The sequence below is a fragment of the Archocentrus centrarchus genome, chromosome 22 (genome assembly GCF_007364275.1).
Source record: "Archocentrus centrarchus isolate MPI-CPG fArcCen1 chromosome 22, fArcCen1, whole genome shotgun sequence".
In the NCBI taxonomy this organism is placed as follows: domain Eukaryota; kingdom Metazoa; phylum Chordata; class Actinopteri; order Cichliformes; family Cichlidae; genus Archocentrus; species Archocentrus centrarchus.
Window position 1 is genome coordinate 9,452,897 of NC_044367.1, and position 19,019 is coordinate 9,471,915.

At 43.6% G+C, this 19,019-nt stretch overlaps 1 protein-coding gene across 1 annotated transcript in view; it reads left to right on the plus strand.

Moving 5' to 3' along the window:
• The first annotated feature begins 10,261 nt into the window (after positions 1–10,261).
• Positions 10,262–19,019, plus strand: part of LOC115773101 (cysteine rich transmembrane BMP regulator 1 (chordin-like)) — a 33,852-nt gene continuing 25,094 nt past the window's right edge. The window contains exons 1-3 of the mRNA XM_030719611.1: positions 10,262–10,956; positions 15,325–15,486; positions 15,775–15,948. Of these exons, the coding sequence (XP_030575471.1) occupies positions 10,659–10,956; positions 15,325–15,486; positions 15,775–15,948 (634 nt within the window). The 5' untranslated portion in view covers positions 10,262–10,658. The remainder of the gene's footprint in view (positions 10,957–15,324; positions 15,487–15,774; positions 15,949–19,019) is intronic.

Sequence of the window (19,019 nt, forward strand, 5' to 3'; positions counted from 1 at the left end):
TACATTGTACTGGCTGTATTCAACCACACAGTGGCAGCACTACTTCAAGAAACTTGTCTCTAACTTGTAGTCACATCTTCTTTCTCAGTCTTTTCTCTCAGAAAATATTAATTCCAGTAATCACTTCTATAGTGTGTCTTTTGTCCTTTCTCCCTCTCCTCACCCCCAACTGATGGCAGCAGACAGCTGCCCCTCCCTGAGTCTAGTTCTGTCAAAGGTTTCTTCCTGTTAAAAGGGAGTTTTCCTTCCCATTGTCACTGAGTGCTTGTCATAGGGGGTTGTTTGATTTTTTGGGGTTTTCTCTCTACTATTGTAGGCTCTTCACCTTACGATATCAAGCACCTTGAGGCAACTGTTGTTATGATGTGGTGCTATATAAATCAAACTGAAAAATAACTATTTTGGGAAAAGGAAAAGAGATAGAGAGAGTCTGGCTGCAGTTAGCAACACTGCACTGATAATGGAGTCAACACACTTATTTGTGTTCTTTACGTGAGCTATTAAATGATATTAGATTGATGTGACTACCTGTTGAGGGTGAAGCTTTAGCCTTTGCTTAGCCTAGGAACATGGAAACCCAATTAGCTCCCATAATTTATCGAAGTTCATTAGTTGGCATGCGATAAACCCAGCCCAGAAAAGAGTAAACTTTGGTTTTCATGCCCCATACCTAATGTTCCATCCAGGTGCATTTGCTTGTTAGAGTATTAGACGTGTTCACGATGATGAACTGCAGGAAGTCAATTAGTGAGCTTTCAAGGTGTGTGTGATTGGACTTTACTACCTTTGGACAGAGCCAGGCTAGCTGTTTCCTTCCTGTGACATGTTAAGTTAAACCATCTGAATGCTGTAGCTTCATACTAAATGAAGCACCTGAGAGTGGTTTAGTCTGTTGATCTAGTGAATGAACATACCCCAGATGGATTTTCAATCTTACCATTGCCAGGATGTTACATTTAAAACAATTTACTTTACTCACTCATGTTATATTTGTCAAGTACGCAAAAAGTTTATGTATTAACCTAAGTATTTATACAGCACATAACTTTCATGCTCCCCCTCATCTGACCTGTCTCCATACTTTTCTTTGGCCAATGTTACTTCAAGTTTGCACATGTTGGCTGTGGTAATGATGTCAGCTTGTTGCCTCACCTTCATAAAGGTCAGAGAACTCACACATTTCTCGCATTCCTGCTCCTGCCGCCTGTATTTCCCCTGACAAAGACAGGAGTAAATCTGTGTCCCAGACGTGACATTAAGCAGTGATCATTCCCCCCTCACTTGCAAGGTGGTTGTTTTGCCCAAGTGTTTGAGTTAGTGGCACTATAATTATGGGGATTTACAGCTGAAACACAGGTTGTGGCATTCCTCTGCCAGCTGGAGGTCTGCCTGTAAAACTGGCACCTTTATTTGAGGATCCTCCCTCACAGAAGCCGCAGGAACCACTGTATGTATAGTGGCAGGTGTATATTTCTGTGTCAGCAAGCTTTTAATCAAGAATATGATTCATTTTTACTTTGTGATGCTGCAGATTTAGTTTGGATAGTGTGTTCAGATGTGATTAGATGGCTGTAGAATACTTGGTTTTGTTCATTCATTTTTGACGTTCATATTTGCAGTTATTATCACCAGTGGTGTAAAATGTTACATGACGTTTGGAGTTTTAGGCATCTAAAGAAAACTGATAGCTGAGCATGTTAATATATTCTCATTCCTGCTCACAGAGGTAAAATTGGCCATTATCAGTATAGAAATGAAGTCAAATATGCGATAATACACGATTGCTAACACATGACTGCTAATACATATTATTATGTGGCCAAGTCTCTGCCATTTTGGATGTGTGACAATCACAGAGATAATGCAGGGTCAAGTGAGTAAGACCCAAGTCACACAGGCCTAGAAACCAGTCTGCAACCATCTGGCAACCACTGGTCATGAGGGAACAATGTTTATTCACTGACAGGTTGGTAAGTGGTTGCCGGAGGTTGATGGTAGTTGCTGGGAAATCAATTGCTCCGGCACACAGACATAAGGACTGGCCAGTGACCTCCTAGCAACCACCAGTCATTAGGAAAAATGTATATTCCCTCACTGGTTGGGGGCTGGTTGCCTTTAGGTTGCTGACAGTAACTAGGTGAAATCAGTCACAAAAAGGGTGCTGCACCAAAAACCTCCTTGTTATCAGTTTAGTTACTAGCCCATTGTTTTCATGGAGCAAACACTCAATAACTGCTCCCTGAGTGGTAGTGAAACTGTAAAAAGTGCAACACAAACTGGAAGCAGAGACTTTTTCACCTTCAAAGTAAAAGCTACGCCTTTTGAAACATGTTGGTTGCAGCTCTCTGGCACAGAGTTTTACTACTGCTCGTCTAGCAGTTAGCAGTTGTCTGCAGACAAGACAAGGGCATCATCTATGCAAACTGCGGGCAACTGCAGCAATCTGTTAGCAACCAAAACAAGGAGTTTTTTAGTGCAGCTTTGTGACAGATTTTACCTAGTGGGTGCCAACAACCTCGAGCAACCAGTCGAGTCAATCCATGAGGGCATACACATTTTTCCCAAATTGTGCTCAAGGTCAAGGCCACATTTGTCATTTTACAGGCAATAACCTGTGAATTGTCAAATATCGTGAGGTGGATGTGCTATACTGCATCACTGATGTTCTGGTTTGGATCTTCAATTGACCATCTTTGGATGAAGGGCTCAGTTATCAGCTCACACTGGCACACTTGGTTAGCAAGCTGTACCCATAAACTGTATGGGTGCAACAAACAGATGCAGATATCTGCTGATTAGTGCAAAATTCACTCACCAAAACTTGAAGCAGGGTTCTTGAAGGGGCTATTCCTCACAGCAAGACATGTAATTTGTCAGGTAATTCAATTTAAAATATTACAAAAGGCAACAACACCACACACAGGGTTGAGAAGTCCAGGTCAGTCTAGAATTGAGAAGTCTAGTTGAGTCTAGTTGAGAAGTCTAGAATTAGCTAGTTACTGAATTAGCTCATGTATCAGCTCAGCAGACACTCCGTCTATCAAAGTGACCTTTCCTATCATTTTAGGCCTCCAAGTTGTAAACATGCTTTTTAATGTTGTTTAGTTATGCACTTTATCATGAAAGCTGTGGGGCTTAACTCTTTTTTGGAGCCAGCTTCAAATGTCCATTAGAGGACCTGCAAATCATTTTACGTGAGTTTCAATGACGACATATAAATTAATGCAACAAAAAACTGCAAGCCCACTAAAAGGGTCTGTAAGAGCCACTTTTACATGCACGCGTAACCATACATGCATGCAACATCAACAGAAAATCTGTCCCACAGCTTTGCCTTGTACTCATTTGCTGTAAGTGTAGACCTTTCAGGGCATGCTAGTTCAATTGTCTCAGTGATCTCATGTATGAAAGGGAAGATTACACTAGGCAGGTGTCATGGGTTTTGGACACAAGGGTTCTTTCAGGATTCAATCCACTGAGGAATTCACCATCATCACACAGATTTGAAGATTAAAACTTCTGAGAGGCCCACTTAACGTTCCGCTGGAGCACAACAGGGGTGAGCAAGCATGCCACTTATAATTGTCAAACAAGCAAGTGGCCGTCTGCTCTGCAAGGTCACAGGATCTCCTGGTAAAAGGGTTGGAGGGAAAGTGAGAGGCCCAGAGCTGGGCACAGTCTGGAGCCAGAGGATTTGAGCCATGAATGTAGGAAGGGTCTGGGGCTGAGTCATAATGACTCCTGATGCCAATCGAACCCAAAAACCTTATGTGTCATTGCAGCTCTTGCAGGAAGTGTTGATCTAGCTGGTAACAGAAAGGGGGTTTCAGGACTGTGTGGGATTTAGAGATAATCTGTTAGTAATTTAGTATTTGTGCTTTGCTGCTTATTCCGTGGCTGATATGTGCTTCCAAGATACGCATTTCTGTGACACCAAACTTCAGCTTAGACTTGCTTTGAGTTTAAGATCAGCATGCTAACAGACCAGTGTTTAGATTTACCATTTACCACCTTTGCTTAGAATATAAGCACGATAAGGCTGGTGGGAATTTTTCTTGCTCCAGCCTCTGACGGGGACGGTCGCATTCTATCTCTCTCCCTGCCCTCCCTATCTTTCCTGCTTGCTGCTTGCTGTGAGAGCGTCTCTTGCACACTGTTCGAATAAGAATAAGATTGAGAGCAATATGGATTTGGCAAACTGGGCCTTCAAGACCATGGATCGAATTTTTTCCACTATGAGATCTGGGAAAGGGGAGCCTGCGTGTCCGAGTGGAACAGACCCGGTTGGATACGTCATCGACTCTTGGAGCTCGTGGAGACCTGTGTGCTTCTCGGCCCTAGAGGTGGAAGACGTGGAAGACGCTTACATATTTGGCTATCTGGTAGCGGTATCTTTTCTGTTTGGGCTTGGAGGATACCTGATTTACCGTGAAATCAAGAAAACCTGGACGGCAGTTCGACATCTGCAGAGGCTGCCGACCCAGGTGGATGGGCTGACCAGAATGGTACAGACTCAGACTCAAAGCCTGATGAACCTGAGCCGTAGACTTGGGGAGTAGCAGGTGAGAGGGGTTCGATCTGGAGATAAGGTACGGTTCTGCTCAGTGAGGACGGTAACTAATGAATTTGGATTATTGGATTTATTGAATGGTTTCCCAGTGAGACTGAAGGCTGTTGAAAAAACAAGCAGCCTGTTCCAAAACAACACCTGCATTATCAGAATTCGGCTCCCTAGCCGGCCTTGGCTGGCAATCATATCTCTCCAGAACTATGTGTGAAGGCCGCTATCCCCCTCAGCCCTCTCTGTGATTTGTGAAGCTGGATCTGGTGTACCAAGGCTGCTGATGAACTTCCATCACTATCAGCAAACTGTTTGCCTGGGAGCTGGCATCTGGGCTCCACAATGCCCCCACCCTCTCGTCTCCGTCTGCGTCCCCTCCTGACCCTGACCCTACCCACCATACTGCTATCCCGGCTTTATATGTGCAATATGCTTTTTGCTGAGGTGTTTTTTGGAACCTCGTAAGGTGTTCTTTATGAACACAGTATGAGATGATTTTTTTGAACCTAACTATCCCAATGTATCTCTTTCTGTCTCTCTGCTAAAGGTAGCGCCGTTGTGAAACGGTTGCATGACCTCAGACATCTGTCCCCCCCTGTCTGTGTTATGTTTTTGTTTTGGATGGATGTTCTGTTAACTGCAATTTCCCCATTTGTGGGACTAATAAAGGCATTCTTGAATGGCATTGCTGCTGCAGTAATGAATGAAAGTTCTGGTTGTAATGAGGCTTTATAAAAATTTTACAGTGGTCCTATGAGGAAAAATGAGAGGATCACCAGCTATTGATGCACATCATCTGGGAAAAACTGACATCAGTATTAATGCAAATTCATCTAGTATAAGTATCTAGTATAAGATGTAACTTTTGCTATGCTGGGAGAGGTAAGGTCAGAGGAAGTTTTGATCAGAGGAGTTGGCCAACCAGCCATCATTACTATCCCTGGACCACCCTGGTAGAATGGCCAAAAAAAGTTGATTTATTCTAATGATTTAAGATGGGTAAAAGGTTCATCTCTGTCATTTGTATCTCCTCGTGAAAATTAATGAGAAGAGACTTGTGTCACTTCACACAACAGTGATTTACATGTCAGCATTCATGATGTAACACTCATTAGATGTCTGAGCATCTGCTAAAATTTATGTCCTCTTAACAGAAAACAGCCATTTCACAGACTACAAAGTCAAAGCGGTGTACCTGAGCCTAAAGGCTATTTGAACCCGCTGAACCCTTAAAAGTTCAAGCATGACTCTTCAGAGCCAGGAGAAGAAGAAGGAGGGGACTTGCAGTTTTGTATCACTATGTTGCCACTCTGCTGGTGTGATGACTCTGGGGGCTTTTTGCAAGACAGAGCCAAGAGATCTCCAGGAGACCAGCCAGTGTCAAAACACATTATTTTATTCCCCCGCAAGAAAAACAGCAACTGGACCAGACCTCACAGAGAGTAAAACAGACAGAGGGAGCAGAGAGGTGAAAGAGTAAAAGAAAACAAGAGAGGCCATAGGAGGACATTACTGATGAGAAAATGTGTTAAATGCTGAAAATGTTCAGTGTTTTTTTTTTTAACTCGCGCTTTCACAAGAAAGAGAATTGCTCTCTTTGCAGATCTAGCTGTTTCCAGCCTCTGTTCTTCAAGGTCCAAACAAATTAGGAATCCAAAGTAAGAAACAAAAGCACTTGTGAGTCCTTCTGGATGGCAGTAATGGAAAAGAGATGCAATCATAATTATTGAATATTACTTCAATATGTTGTTTCTTTCTGTTTTTTCTTTCTTTTTTTTTTACATTTTGTTGTGGATATGTTAACCTTGTTTTGGTTGATTTTCTAAAAGGTTTTTATTTGTTCATGCCTATTTATCATGTATTGCAAGATTTTTCTTCCTGTTTGAGTATATTAAAAAAAACAGATGATCTCATCTGTTCTGAGTTGAAAACAGCTCATTCATTAGTGTATTTGCTGCTTAACCCCCACACTAAATGCTTCATATTTCTGCTATTCAGTTGCAGAAATATGGCACATTGAATTGCTTCAAAACTGTTTAAACAGAGTATACATTGCTATTATGGTCCACACCCCCCCCACTCCCCGCCCAAAGGCCTAGATCAGACAAGCATGGTGCAGTCTATCACTCTGAGCTCAGAGATAACTCAAATAAGAGTGATAGTCAGCAATGGACAATGACACTTGGGTAAAAATCTCCCTGCACTTCCTGGGGACTTGTAATCAGGTGTGCCGCATGCTGTCCACTCGACATGCCTTCAGCACTTCATATCATACTCTACGTTTAGCCCATTGTCACCACCAGCCTTGTACTGCCGCCAGTAGTTCACTTACAAGGAATCATTCACACCCGTCTCCCAAAACACCTCTTCACCACCAGCCTGACGCCTCCACAGCAGCAGTGTGTAATTCAGCTGTCTGAGGTGCCGTTTACACGAGACCGTTTTCATTTTGAAACGGCGTCATTTTGATGCGTTTCGGCCTTGCGTTTACACGACAACGGTGTCGTTTTGATGCGTTTCGCCCTTCCGTTTACACAACAACGGAGTGAAAACGATGTGTTTCGGAAACGGGGTCCAGAGTGGAACGTTTCAGAAACACTCCGGCTTGCGTTCTAGTGTAAACACTTGAAAGCAGGGTGATTTGAGTGCACATGCGCACTACGGTTGCGACGGCCACAGTTTTTCGCGCACACGCAAATTGATAAACAGTACTCGCGGATTCACGAGTGCTTCTTATGCTTTTCTTGTGTTTTTACCGTTTTGTAATTCAGCGTTGTGTGCACCAGCGATCCAACCTCATCATCAGCCACACAAAACCTCTCACATTGGCCGTTTTGTAAGTAATGAACAATTTGCCGCACTACCTACTGTGTCACTCCACGCATGTGCGTCTTGCATAAACAAACTTTGCAAAGAGAAAACCAACGCCAACTTGTGGCCTGGCATGGGAACTACATCGTTTTCATCGTTTCACATGTCATCGTGTAAACGGGGATCGTTTCTGAAACGCTATCGTGTAAACGGAAGGCTGAAACGCATCAAAACGACACCATTTCCAGTGAAAACGGCTTCGTGTAAACGGGGCCTAAATCATCTTTAGGGTTTAACAGATTAGATGACTACCACCATACTGTTCCCCCTGTTTTTGTTTTTTTTCAGGCCCCGTTTACACGATAGCGTTTCAGAAACAATCCCCGTTTACACGATGACATGTGAAACGATGAAAACGATGTAGTTCCCATGCCAGGCCACAAGTTGGTGTTGGTTTTCTCTTTGCAAAGTTTGTTTATGCAAGACTCGCATGCGTGGAGTGACACAGTAGGTAGTGCGGCAAATTGTTCATTACTTACAAAACGACCAATGTGAGAGGTTTTGTGTGGACTGACGATGAGGTTGGATCGCTGCTGTACACAACGCTGAATTACAAAACGGTAAAAACACAAGAAAAGCATAAGAAGCACTCGTGAATCCGCGAGTACTGTTTATCAATTTGCCCGTGCGCGAAAAACTGGCCGTCGCAACCGTAGTGTGTGCGAGTCGCCCGTTTTCAAATCACCCTGCTTTGAAGTGTTTACACGAGAACGCAAGCCGGAGCGTTTTTGAAACACTCCACTCTGGACCCCGTTTCCGAAACACATCGTTTTCACTCCTTTGTTGTGTAAACGGAAGGCCGAAACGCATCAAAACGGTGTCGTGTAAGCGGCACCTTAGCCTTCCGACGAAGTCTCCTAGAAAGATGCATCACAATCGTGTCACCGAAGGAGTGAGGGGAGCTTTTTTGAACCTCTGTTGTGTTTTCTCAGAGATCTGTGACTCAGAGCATCATTAGTTTACAGAAGCTACAGCTATTCAGCCCCTGCAGCCACCCTTCCCTGCCCCACCTTTTCCTCCCATTTGCTACATGCTTAGACTCACATACAAAGCTACCAATATCCGGGGTCACGGCACTGCAGAATGAGCTCTGATACTGCTTCAACAGAATCTGCATTTGCACCAAACTCTGGCACTTCTTTGACATTAAAAACAAAAGTCAAAGTGATGGATAGTCTGAACATGATGCTTGACTCCACACTTAACCATGGGGACGTTTTCCAAATCCCACATTTATGCAGCAGCAGGGCACATGCTCATAGTGAGTCTAATGAGGGTACTGTATATTCTAGTTTGGTGCAATCACTGTGCTGTTACTTTCTTCCTTTCTAGGACAGAAAGGCCTCTTCTTTGAGCATTTATAAATGCAGTACAGGAAGAAACAGAACCTGGAGGCAAAGTTGTGACCTTTCAGCTGGCCAAATGCAAACCCTTTGTCCATTATAAGAGAACGAGGGTCCTGTGAGAGTAGCCATTTGGCCCCCATTTGAAAGGACGTCACCCAAGCAAATAGGTCAGCACCACTGGGCAAGTGCATGGAAACTGAAACTCAGTGTGATGGTCTGATGTGTCATCAGACAGCATGGGTGTCCGGCCAGCGGTCAGTGAGTCTCATTTGAAGAGAGCTTTAAGTGAGGGTAAGGGGAGGGTGGAGGGAGAAGCAGAGGACAAGAGCCGAGTTGTGTTGCAAGAGCTGATTATGCGCGCTGCAGGGCTGGTTTCCTGGATGTTGTGTTTGTGTTGGAGCGGGTGGCTCCAGGCAGATGTTGCAAATGAAGAGGGTGCTGTTGTGCTTTGACATTATGGGGAAAATCATACCGTAAGACACCTGATTGGTGTTTTAGGAGTAAATGTTTCCAGTGACAGCAAAAATCCACAGTGTGGAGGCACTGCTATTCATGAATCATTGTATGATCTGAGGACTACATTGTGTTTCACTTTTGGACTACTTTGTGCCTGCAGCTGATAATTGAAGGACAATTGAACTGGCTTCTCATCCTCCAGCTGTGCCCACTGCCCACACACCATATACAGGCATCCAGCTGGCAATATCATCATAAACACGGCTTCAACAAACATCAGATGACTTTTTGCCTTCCCAAAGCCATCTGCATACACAGTCAGACACCTACATACACAAGCAAGCTCACACAAACACAAAGTAAAGCAGTGGAAGGAAAATGAAATCATGGAGAAAGCTCATTATAACAGCTGCCCATTGCCTCCAACTATGTTTTAAACATACATTTCATAAGACTATTATTATGAAAATGCTCACTAACATTTTACTCATACAACTTAAAACGTTATTCTTTTTTTTTATGCAAAAAAAAAAGCCAAAAAAACAAAAACAAAAAAACAAAAACCAAACAAACAAACAAACAAAAAAAACATCCGTTAAAAATTAGATACTAATTGTCAACAATTTGTGACTAGATCCATTATCAGCATACTACAGTATTAACTACAGCAGGGAGATCGACTCCTTCACGCTAATCTCACTTTCAGCTAAACCCGCAGATGATTGTTGCTCAGCTCAAATATTTTAAGAACTACAGCTACTTCTTTTAAACTAGGAAATAGTACACCAATTCTTCAGACGTGAACAATATGAAGCAGAAAAAGGAAACTTGCATTCAAGACATTCAAACTTGTATCATTGCGCAACACAGAGAGTCGGGTTGTCGAGCAGGCGTAAATCACTTCAAATCCTCCCTCCTTTCGTTCCTTGTGACTGGTCGCTGCCTGTGTCAGTCAGGGGGAGGGGTACACCGCTAATTTCTATATGCCTGTATGTCAATTTAGGACTCAGACTGCCTTTTTGTGTAGCTGACAGCAGCGGGAAACCTCAGTGGAGCTCCACAACCTCGGTCTTGGATTTCTACATGTGTGTAAATCAGAGGAGACGCTTGGGACTACCTGCTTACATTGAGTCATTGTCTTTGGATATTTCTGCCCCTTAAGACGCATCCGCACACTTCTGTCTCGTGGTGCGTGTGTGTGTGTGTGTATGTATGTGTATGTGTGTGTGTGTGCTTTTTATGTGAGCTGCTGGGTAATAAACTGCACGCCTGAGGCAAGGCTCGACACAAAACTTGAAAGAGGGCTTGACAACTTTGGAGATACGCTACATCCAAGGTTGAACATCGTGGTGAGTTCATGTGGTTGATCATCTGACAGAAGAGGACAGTTTCTCTGGAAAACTTAAGCGGAGGTTCTTTGAAACATGGTCAGCAAATGCTCCGTGGTGTTTTTGAGTGTCCTCTTTCTTGTGCGTGCGCTCTCGGCTCACGAGTGCACGCCGTGCAACCTCCGGACTTGTCCCTTCAAATCCCCGCTTGCTTGCGAAGGTAATCGGACGCCGGCCAAGGATCCGTGCGGATGCTGTGATCAGTGCACCCGGCTGGAGTGGGAGCCCTGCGGCGGCCAGGACTGGACGCACGGCTACTGCGCCCTGGGACTGACCTGCGCCTCTGTAAACAAAACCGGAGCTGCCACTATCCCTGAAATTGGAGTATGTAAAGGTAAGTGGAACACTGTCGTGTGATCTTAGTTCAAATGATGGGTTTTTATATTAAATAAGTAACTTAATATGAAAAGAGAGAAAATGTGTTAGTGAGTATGCAGCCATTCCCTTTTTGTAAGGCACTTGAATTGAAACCATCACCAAAAAACGTCATTGTGGCCCTGACCGCAGCGACAGTGTCAGTGTTTACTTAGTTCTGGCTGCCTGGAGCGCACATGGTGGCCATTGCCAGACATTCGTGGTTAGTTGCTGAAGGGTTGTTTAGGTGCTTAATCCAAACTATGATCTTTTTTTGAACTTAAACTTTTGTTGCCCAAACGTAACCAACCCAAGACACACACATACACACACACACAAAAAAAAAATCATATAACAAAATAAAGCTTTCTGGCAGAAACACCTGGAGCAGCTCCTCATGTCTGAGGGGCTCTTGATTGCAAGGAGAGGAGTGGTCTTCAGCTGCTCTTTCTTTTCCTCAGAGCTTCACTCACTCCCCACTAAGAGCCATGACAATGCACCTGGCAGCAGTGACTTGGCACTACCATAGAAGGTCCTGCTCTTTTTGTTATAGGAATGATGCGTTTAGCAGTGATTTTAATATAAAACAAAAGAGATATGACTGTGTGTGAAGAAAAAAAATGGATTACTAATGTCATGACAAAAATGATGATTGCACTTTAAAACCTGGAGTACATTTGAATGTAATAAATAAGCTGCCATTTTCTTGTCTGTTCTGTTTACACCACTGGCTTCATTGTGTGCCTCAGAGCTTTAATGGTTTGACAGCACGATTGCAAAAGTCCCCAGAAGATTTTCATTTGCAATTCTGTGAATTTCACAGTGCCACACTGCGTTGTTCTTTCCAGGCAGAGCTGGACCAGTATATAGTGGATGTGGTCATTTTGTGCACAATTTGGGCAACATTCTGAACTTCAGACAAACTCGTAGTGTCGGGAGAATTGAGTTGGTAGCAGTGACCTTCTTCTAAGGAACAAATAACCAGTGAATGGAGTCCTTTTCACATGCAGTGTGTACAGGATGATTGTAGGAGAGAGTAAGCACCTCTCAGTGAGTGTCTTGATCTTATGACCCTGCCCTTCTGTCATCCCTCAATGTGGTGGTCCAAGACAGGGCTCCACAAGAGTTTTCCAGTGGTCTCCTGCCCCCAGCCTTTTTCTTGCTGCTGCTTGTGCCTTGTGTACAGGTTAGACTGGTGTCTGGATGGCATTTCCTCTCAAAGTTAACAGCTTTGGAATGAGTAGGAGACCCAGCGGCTCCTTCATCTGAGTCATGCCTCTGGTCCTGCAGCTCCAGGGACCTCAGAGCATGCTGCTGACCCCAAATTCAGACACACGTATACACAGCCAAAATATCCCAAAGGATCTTAGAGGGGGGTAAAGCAACACCTCCCAGTGTGTTTTCAGGGGCCACAGTAGGCAGACTGCTGGAGGCTGATCCCAGATTTCCGTCCTCATGCTGCAAGGCTCGTAAAGTGATTAGACCTGCAATCATGAGTAGGGGGTAAAATATTTCCGCTTTTCTACTGACAGTTTTGATTTTCTGGGTGGTCAAAATCTGTTGTGTGAAGATACAACAATATTATAACACAGGTGACGTGTTGCATATTGTGACAGAGGGTTGCCATGGTTATCAATCAGTTTGTTATGTTTGGTCTCCTGTTCCCAAAGGAAAGCTGAAATAGCCACTAAGACTATTGTACGACTGTTTTTCCAGACCTGGTATTGTTACGCAAGATACAAATATCCAGAAAGAAGTGGGATTTGCTGGAATTAAAAATGTCATTGGATTTTTCATATCAGGGGAAATGTTTCATTTCATTTTTTGTTGCCAGCAAATCTCGCAGTTTTTTAAGGTACAATAACCAGAAGTAATTGCACGAACCCCAAGAATGTGTTGGAGCTTGCCAAAAACAGTATTAGTTATTAGAATAAACTATTCTCATGACAGATTTTGGTATTTAAGCACTGAAGCAGACACAATAGCGACTAAAATGTTGAATGCCTTGTGGGTTTACAGGCTCCTGTTCTGACCAAAAAAATCCTCTAGCCCTTTCACCTTATATATCTGCTTCAGTGGGCTGCCTGACAGTCAGGTGAAATGAGCCATTCTTACCTAAATGATTTGTTTTAATGTTCTCATTTTATTCCTGTGTCTGTCCTTTTCACACCAAGCTTCCTCAGCCTCCAGAGACATTTAACATACCATGGAACGGAATGCCTGTCTTACAGGGACGCTATGTCCACTGCACTGCTTCACATGCCTTCTAGTTCTCCCTTTCTCTGGTATTATCTAATGTTTCAAAGACTTCCTCTTTAGCTCACTATCAGCCACAGGGCCTCTAGAGGTCAGCTTTTCTATCCTGGCTCTGGATGCCAAGGCAAGCAGTCTCAGTGACTGAGTCAGGAATCCCCCTAGGATGATGCCATAGGCTTTGGTTAGAGTCGTACCAGGCCAGACATTCGGGTGAGGCTAAAGGGAACCAGGCTGAGGCAGACTAGCTTGGACAAATACTGTCTTACTGGGGTCAAGCTAAAATAGCTGATGAGACAATATCTTCAGTATCCAGTCTTTCATTAATTGTTTTGAGTAGCTCATTTTCTACATTCCAGATTTATCACCCCGCACAGACAGGCGCTACTACCACCTTAAATGAAAATACACTCCCAGGTACAGGAAAGCCTCAGGATGGAAAAAAAAATCCTGAGACTGAGGATCATTTTAGGGTGAAAGGAAGTCAGAGAAAGTTTTGGTATGGTGTTTTGAAAAGGCCATTTGTGCTTTGCCAGTTCACTGGGCATCTGAGAGAGCTATTAGCAGTACTGGCTGGCTCAGGTTGAAGGTGATATTACCTTCATTGCTTCCACTGGCCGATGTTTACTGTAGCGCTTGAGAGCATCGGCCATTGCCAAGCAGTCGGCACAACCCGCTCTAACATGGGGAAAGCATTTACCAGGACACTTTCTTCTGCCGTCACACTGATTCACTTCAGCAGTAAATTTTTATCACAGTAAGAGGTTTTTCTTTTTCCCATTGTGAAATATCTGTTTCACATTAATATGGATCAACATATGGGTGTTATTATCATCTGCGGCATTTAAAAGCACAGCCACAGAGTTCGGTTTCTTTCTAGTCACTTTGAGTCTTCTTGTTATTGTTTCTCCTACCCCTAACTGAGTATTACAGTGACTCTCATTTTCAGGCTTGATTTCAGGTGGGATCACTACAGTAGTCAGGTAAACTATGAAGTGCCTGTGTTTATGTTGGATAGTTAAACCTTTAACACATTTTCCTCTGGTGCATTGTTCTGGTATGTAGCTGTTTGGAGAAGAAAGCCAGAGTATTTTGATAAGCTTCAGTCACACATCCACACTGCTAATTTGAGGTCTTTCAGCAAAATCTTGGGAAGGGGCTGCTTTGTGTTGGAGTTTATCTCTTCCTGTTTTCTCAGCAACCAATGCTTTTGAACAATTGTGAGGGGAGGTATTTTGAGGTGTAGATGTGTGTTTATCTGTGCATGGATGGGAAAGGAATACTATGTATAATGTGTAGATTGGGGACTTTTTTTGGGGGGGGGTCTCGCGCTCAGTTATTTGTTGCTTTCATTTTGGTCCAAATTAGGCCAAGCCTGGAGGTGCCATGTCAGGGGGGTAAAGCTCACCGGGAGAAAGAACAATGTGTGGGTATGGTGGCCTTAGTTCAGACAAGGCATTGCAGCAGCCAGCAGAGATGGAAACCCTGGGAGGGCCCCATGCTGTGGAACAAAAGCAAACAAATGGGCTCAGTAGCTGAAGCAGTGTGGCACAATGAGGAGGGAGGAGGGATGGCAGCCCAGAAAAACACTGGTCATTTCAGTATTGGTTGTACCCACGTATTGTGCAACCGATGCTGTAAGCTGGCTAACCCTTAAGCAGTTTTGGGAAACATGTCTTGTTTTCTGGAACATTTTGCCCTGAAAATGTTTCACCTACAAATCTGTCTTAATTATCCATTTTATATGGGAGTGAACTGAGTCATAATCAGACCTGAACCTTTCTTACCCAATGCATGCAGATGTGATAATACAAACATCATATTGCATATTAAACCTCTATAAAGTCTGTGTGAGGTCTGATTGCGTTGATTTGAGCCAGGTAACAGTCTGGTAAATTCACAAATAGTGAGTAGTCACATGACCTCCTGCACATGCGTAAACCATGCAGAGTATTTCCAGTAGCAAGAAAGCAGCTGAAGCAGACATCTGCTGTAATGACATTTTCCAGAGTTCATGTGTGACAACAGCTCTATTGAGAATTTGTGTTTTTCCCTTGATCTTACTAGTTTCTATTCTCGCTCTTGCTCCCCACAGTACTCCCTGACTATCCAGACGCAGGTCTCGAGGATGAGCGCTGTCCACTGATGACAGGCTGCGACAAAACAGGAGGTCAGTGTGTGTGTGATGCCCGTCACTCCTGCTTGGGCTCGTTTACCTACCCAGACCAAGAAACCTGCATGAAGCCCACTAAGTCAGGCGAGTCTTCATCTCTTTCTGTGTTAGAAGACAGATGTGCGCGCACGCACACACACACACACACACACACACGAGCACAGAACTCCTTTAGAGGGGATAATGCTATCTATTGAGAGGAGTTAATCCATAACAGATGTGGCTCTGAGGTGGCTAATGCTACTTGGATATCATAGTGATGACACACATGCTAAGGCTTTGTCTTGCGGTTTCCCACTCACCCCTGAGTGGTGCCGTTGTCTGTGACTCATTGATGAATGTGGTTTATGTGTGTCCACGGCTGGATTTCAGATGGTCGGAGGCACGAGCATCGGGAAAAGCACAGAGAGAAGTATGTGGGACCATCCAACCCAGCTTGTATGTTCTCTGGCTGTAACCTGACCACTGAGGGCTGTGTGTGTGAGTCTCAGAGCTGCCACCACCACTTCGCCTACATCAACCGCAGCCAGTGCCAGGAAGCTGCAGGTAACCTTCAAATGACCTCCAGATAGAGCCTACAATCACACAGTAGCTCTGCTCAGCTTGAGTTTCCACAACAGCCCAGTGACATTTACATTTCAGTATTTATAAAGCATTTGTCAACTATAGGTTTACTAGATAAGGGTTTTTTGGACAAACTGCCCCTGAGTGAAGCATACCCACGACATTCTTTATGTTGCAGCTCATTATGTGTGAAAGAATATTGTTACTGATCAGTGAACATTCAAAATTGTTTGCACAATTTGTTCAAAAGATTATTTGTACATTCTTTTCCTACTCTAAATTTAACAGGTATATAGCATACACTCCTAATTTGTTACAGATTAGGAGTGTATGCCATAGAAAATGACATGGAGTGAAACGGAGAAGGTGCAAATCTGACAGGAGGAAATGCAGGGACTGTTGATAGAAATGTGGCGTGCAAGAGATTCTCAGGTGTAAGTGAATCGAGTATGAATGCTTCCCCAGTGCTCTGAGGTGAAAAAGAAAATCCTGAAGGTAGAGTATACAAGGATGTGTTCACAGCCCCTCTCTCTGACTGACACGTCACTAAGTGAAAAACATTTTTGGCAGAGTGAATTTCCTCATTTGGATTGTTACGTGTGTGACTGATAGGCGGGCGCTAAGTGGTGGCTGTCTCCTGAGTGACATTTGCAAAACAGGGCAAGACTGGCACGCGGGGAACTCACTCTACTCCTGTTTGTGTTGGGTAGAAAGTGCCTTCCTTAATGTGCTTTTCAAAGCAAGAAAGCAGGAAAATGTTAATGAAACCTGGAGAGAAATAGTCTGATTTCCCAACCATGTCAGTGACTGTGCTTTTTTTTTTTTTTTTTTTTTTTTTTTTTTTTTTTTCTTTATGCTGCTCTACTCTGGTTCTCACTCACTCTCTTTGCAGTTTGCTGACATTTTTGATGATGAATGGCTCTTAGGCTAGACAATACTGTGGTTGGCAACACGCTGCGGAGACATATTTAAGTTTATTTAGTCTCCAGAAAACATTAAAGTCACTGCAGAGCATCTACAGTGCAGCTGCATGGATGTTTGTCTTGAGCTATTTATGCAGTAAATTCCACAGGAAGTGTGTTCATCAAATATCATATTGTTTAGACGTATCATCAAGTCTAGTGTTACAATGAAAGACTAGCTGCTGTTCTTTTTATGTTTGCGACGCGCTCATCAAAGCCTGAGCCCAGCGGATGACAGTTTAAACTCACACTAGTGAAAACTGTAAACAACATTTTTCAGCAGCTTATGACTTCTCACCGCAGCACACACCCACCCGTCTAATGGCCCCTCATTAAGTAAGAGAGCAGGATGTGTACATCTGTTATGTCTTAAAAAAAAAAAATACATATGCATGTAGAATGATGCACACATGTGCATGCTTGCATGTGCCGATGCATCCATCACGTGTGCAATGAGCCTTCGTATGTGAGCGAGTGAGCCTGCGTGCCTGCATCTGTGGTTGCGCATGTGTCTGTGTGTGATAATTATCTTGTTTGTCTAGATGTCGCGGCAGAGATTTTCCTTTGTCTGTCATCAGCAGGAGCTTCCTCTGCGACCAGACCGGGATTCTATAGTTAAGATCCTATTTGCTTTGTCCTGTTGGGCTCCATGGAGACTGCGTCTGTCAACTCCTCGTTGCATTTAGACACAAGCAACTATTAAGATCTGTGTAAGCATTCCCCTCTAGAGTGTGACAGCAGCTGTATTCTGTAAACTTACTCTCAGGGCACAAGAGCTCCACTGATCACTACAGTCGCCATCGTCCCAACAATAAAGGTGCTATGCATAGAATATCCAACTCTAGGGGTCACTGTTGCTTTGCAGTAGCAACCCAACAGCCATTCTGAATCCCAAGTGGTTGTACTTTTGTTTCTGTGCCCGATTTTTCCTTCATTTCTGCTGCATATGGACATTGGAGCAACAGGTGCTTATGTCTGCCTTCATGATGATCTGCTGGAGAAACTGCATGATCTCAGTCTCCAGGCTTCTAGCTCTTGAGTGCCACCTGATGGTGGTAGTCAGGGGAGAGGATGTCATAAGCGGTCTACGATTAGGCATATGTGCGAAGCAGTGTTTGGTTAAAAACAAACCCCAGCTGCTTGACTTGCGTGTTAATCCTCCGGTCCAGTGGTCAGATGCCTCGAGTTTCAGTTCTTGTTTTTAATCACTGACAAATGAGTAAAAAGAATCATAGACTGTATAGAAGAACAGTAAGATCTCTGAGCAGCTCTACCTTTGCTTCTAGTCATGGTGCTAGAGTAACTCACAGTTCTGTTGCTATGTGAGGGTAACACAATACATAAGTGTAAGTTTTTCGCATGATAGTGAATGTGCATTTTTGAATGTTAACTGTTACGCATTCCGTCTTTAAAGCAGACCTCGTGTCTCAACACTTACAGAAACCTTTTTTGCCATTACTCAGAACTCAGATTCCCTCCTCAGGACTTACACATGGTAGTAGTTTGTCTTGTCCTTCTTTTGCTTTCTATTTGACTCATACAGTGGTCTTGTCAGTGCTGTGACTCACTGTTAAAACCCAACATCTTTCTTTTTTTGGTGATGTTCCATTTCCTAATCACACCTCTTGTAGATTTGTTTTCTGCTGGAATACTGATGTAATTTGGCTGCATATGATCAATTAGAGGCAACGTGGTGTGTCAGAATTATTTCCCACATGAGAGGAAAGACGATGTGATATGTGATAGAGAGAAAGAGGAAATGCAGACACAGAATACGAAGTCACAACTGAGGCCAGCTACTTTTCTGAGACATTTGTGTGCAGGCCCAAGGTTCTTGGTCATGTGATGTTTAGCAAATTTATACTTCAGCATGGTTTGCATACTTCATTCATGATAAGGTTCCTGACTGATTTTGTTGTTGTTGTTCTGGGTTTTTTATTTTTTTAGAAGAATTCCTCTGCATTTGCTTACTAATAGAAACAAGCACCAGCAGTTATGCATTCTATAAGGGTTCAGGTATTTCATAGGACACATATTTAGTGTTAGTTGAAAAGCCAAGCTGTGCTGCACCAGTCTGGCTATCTAGTGATG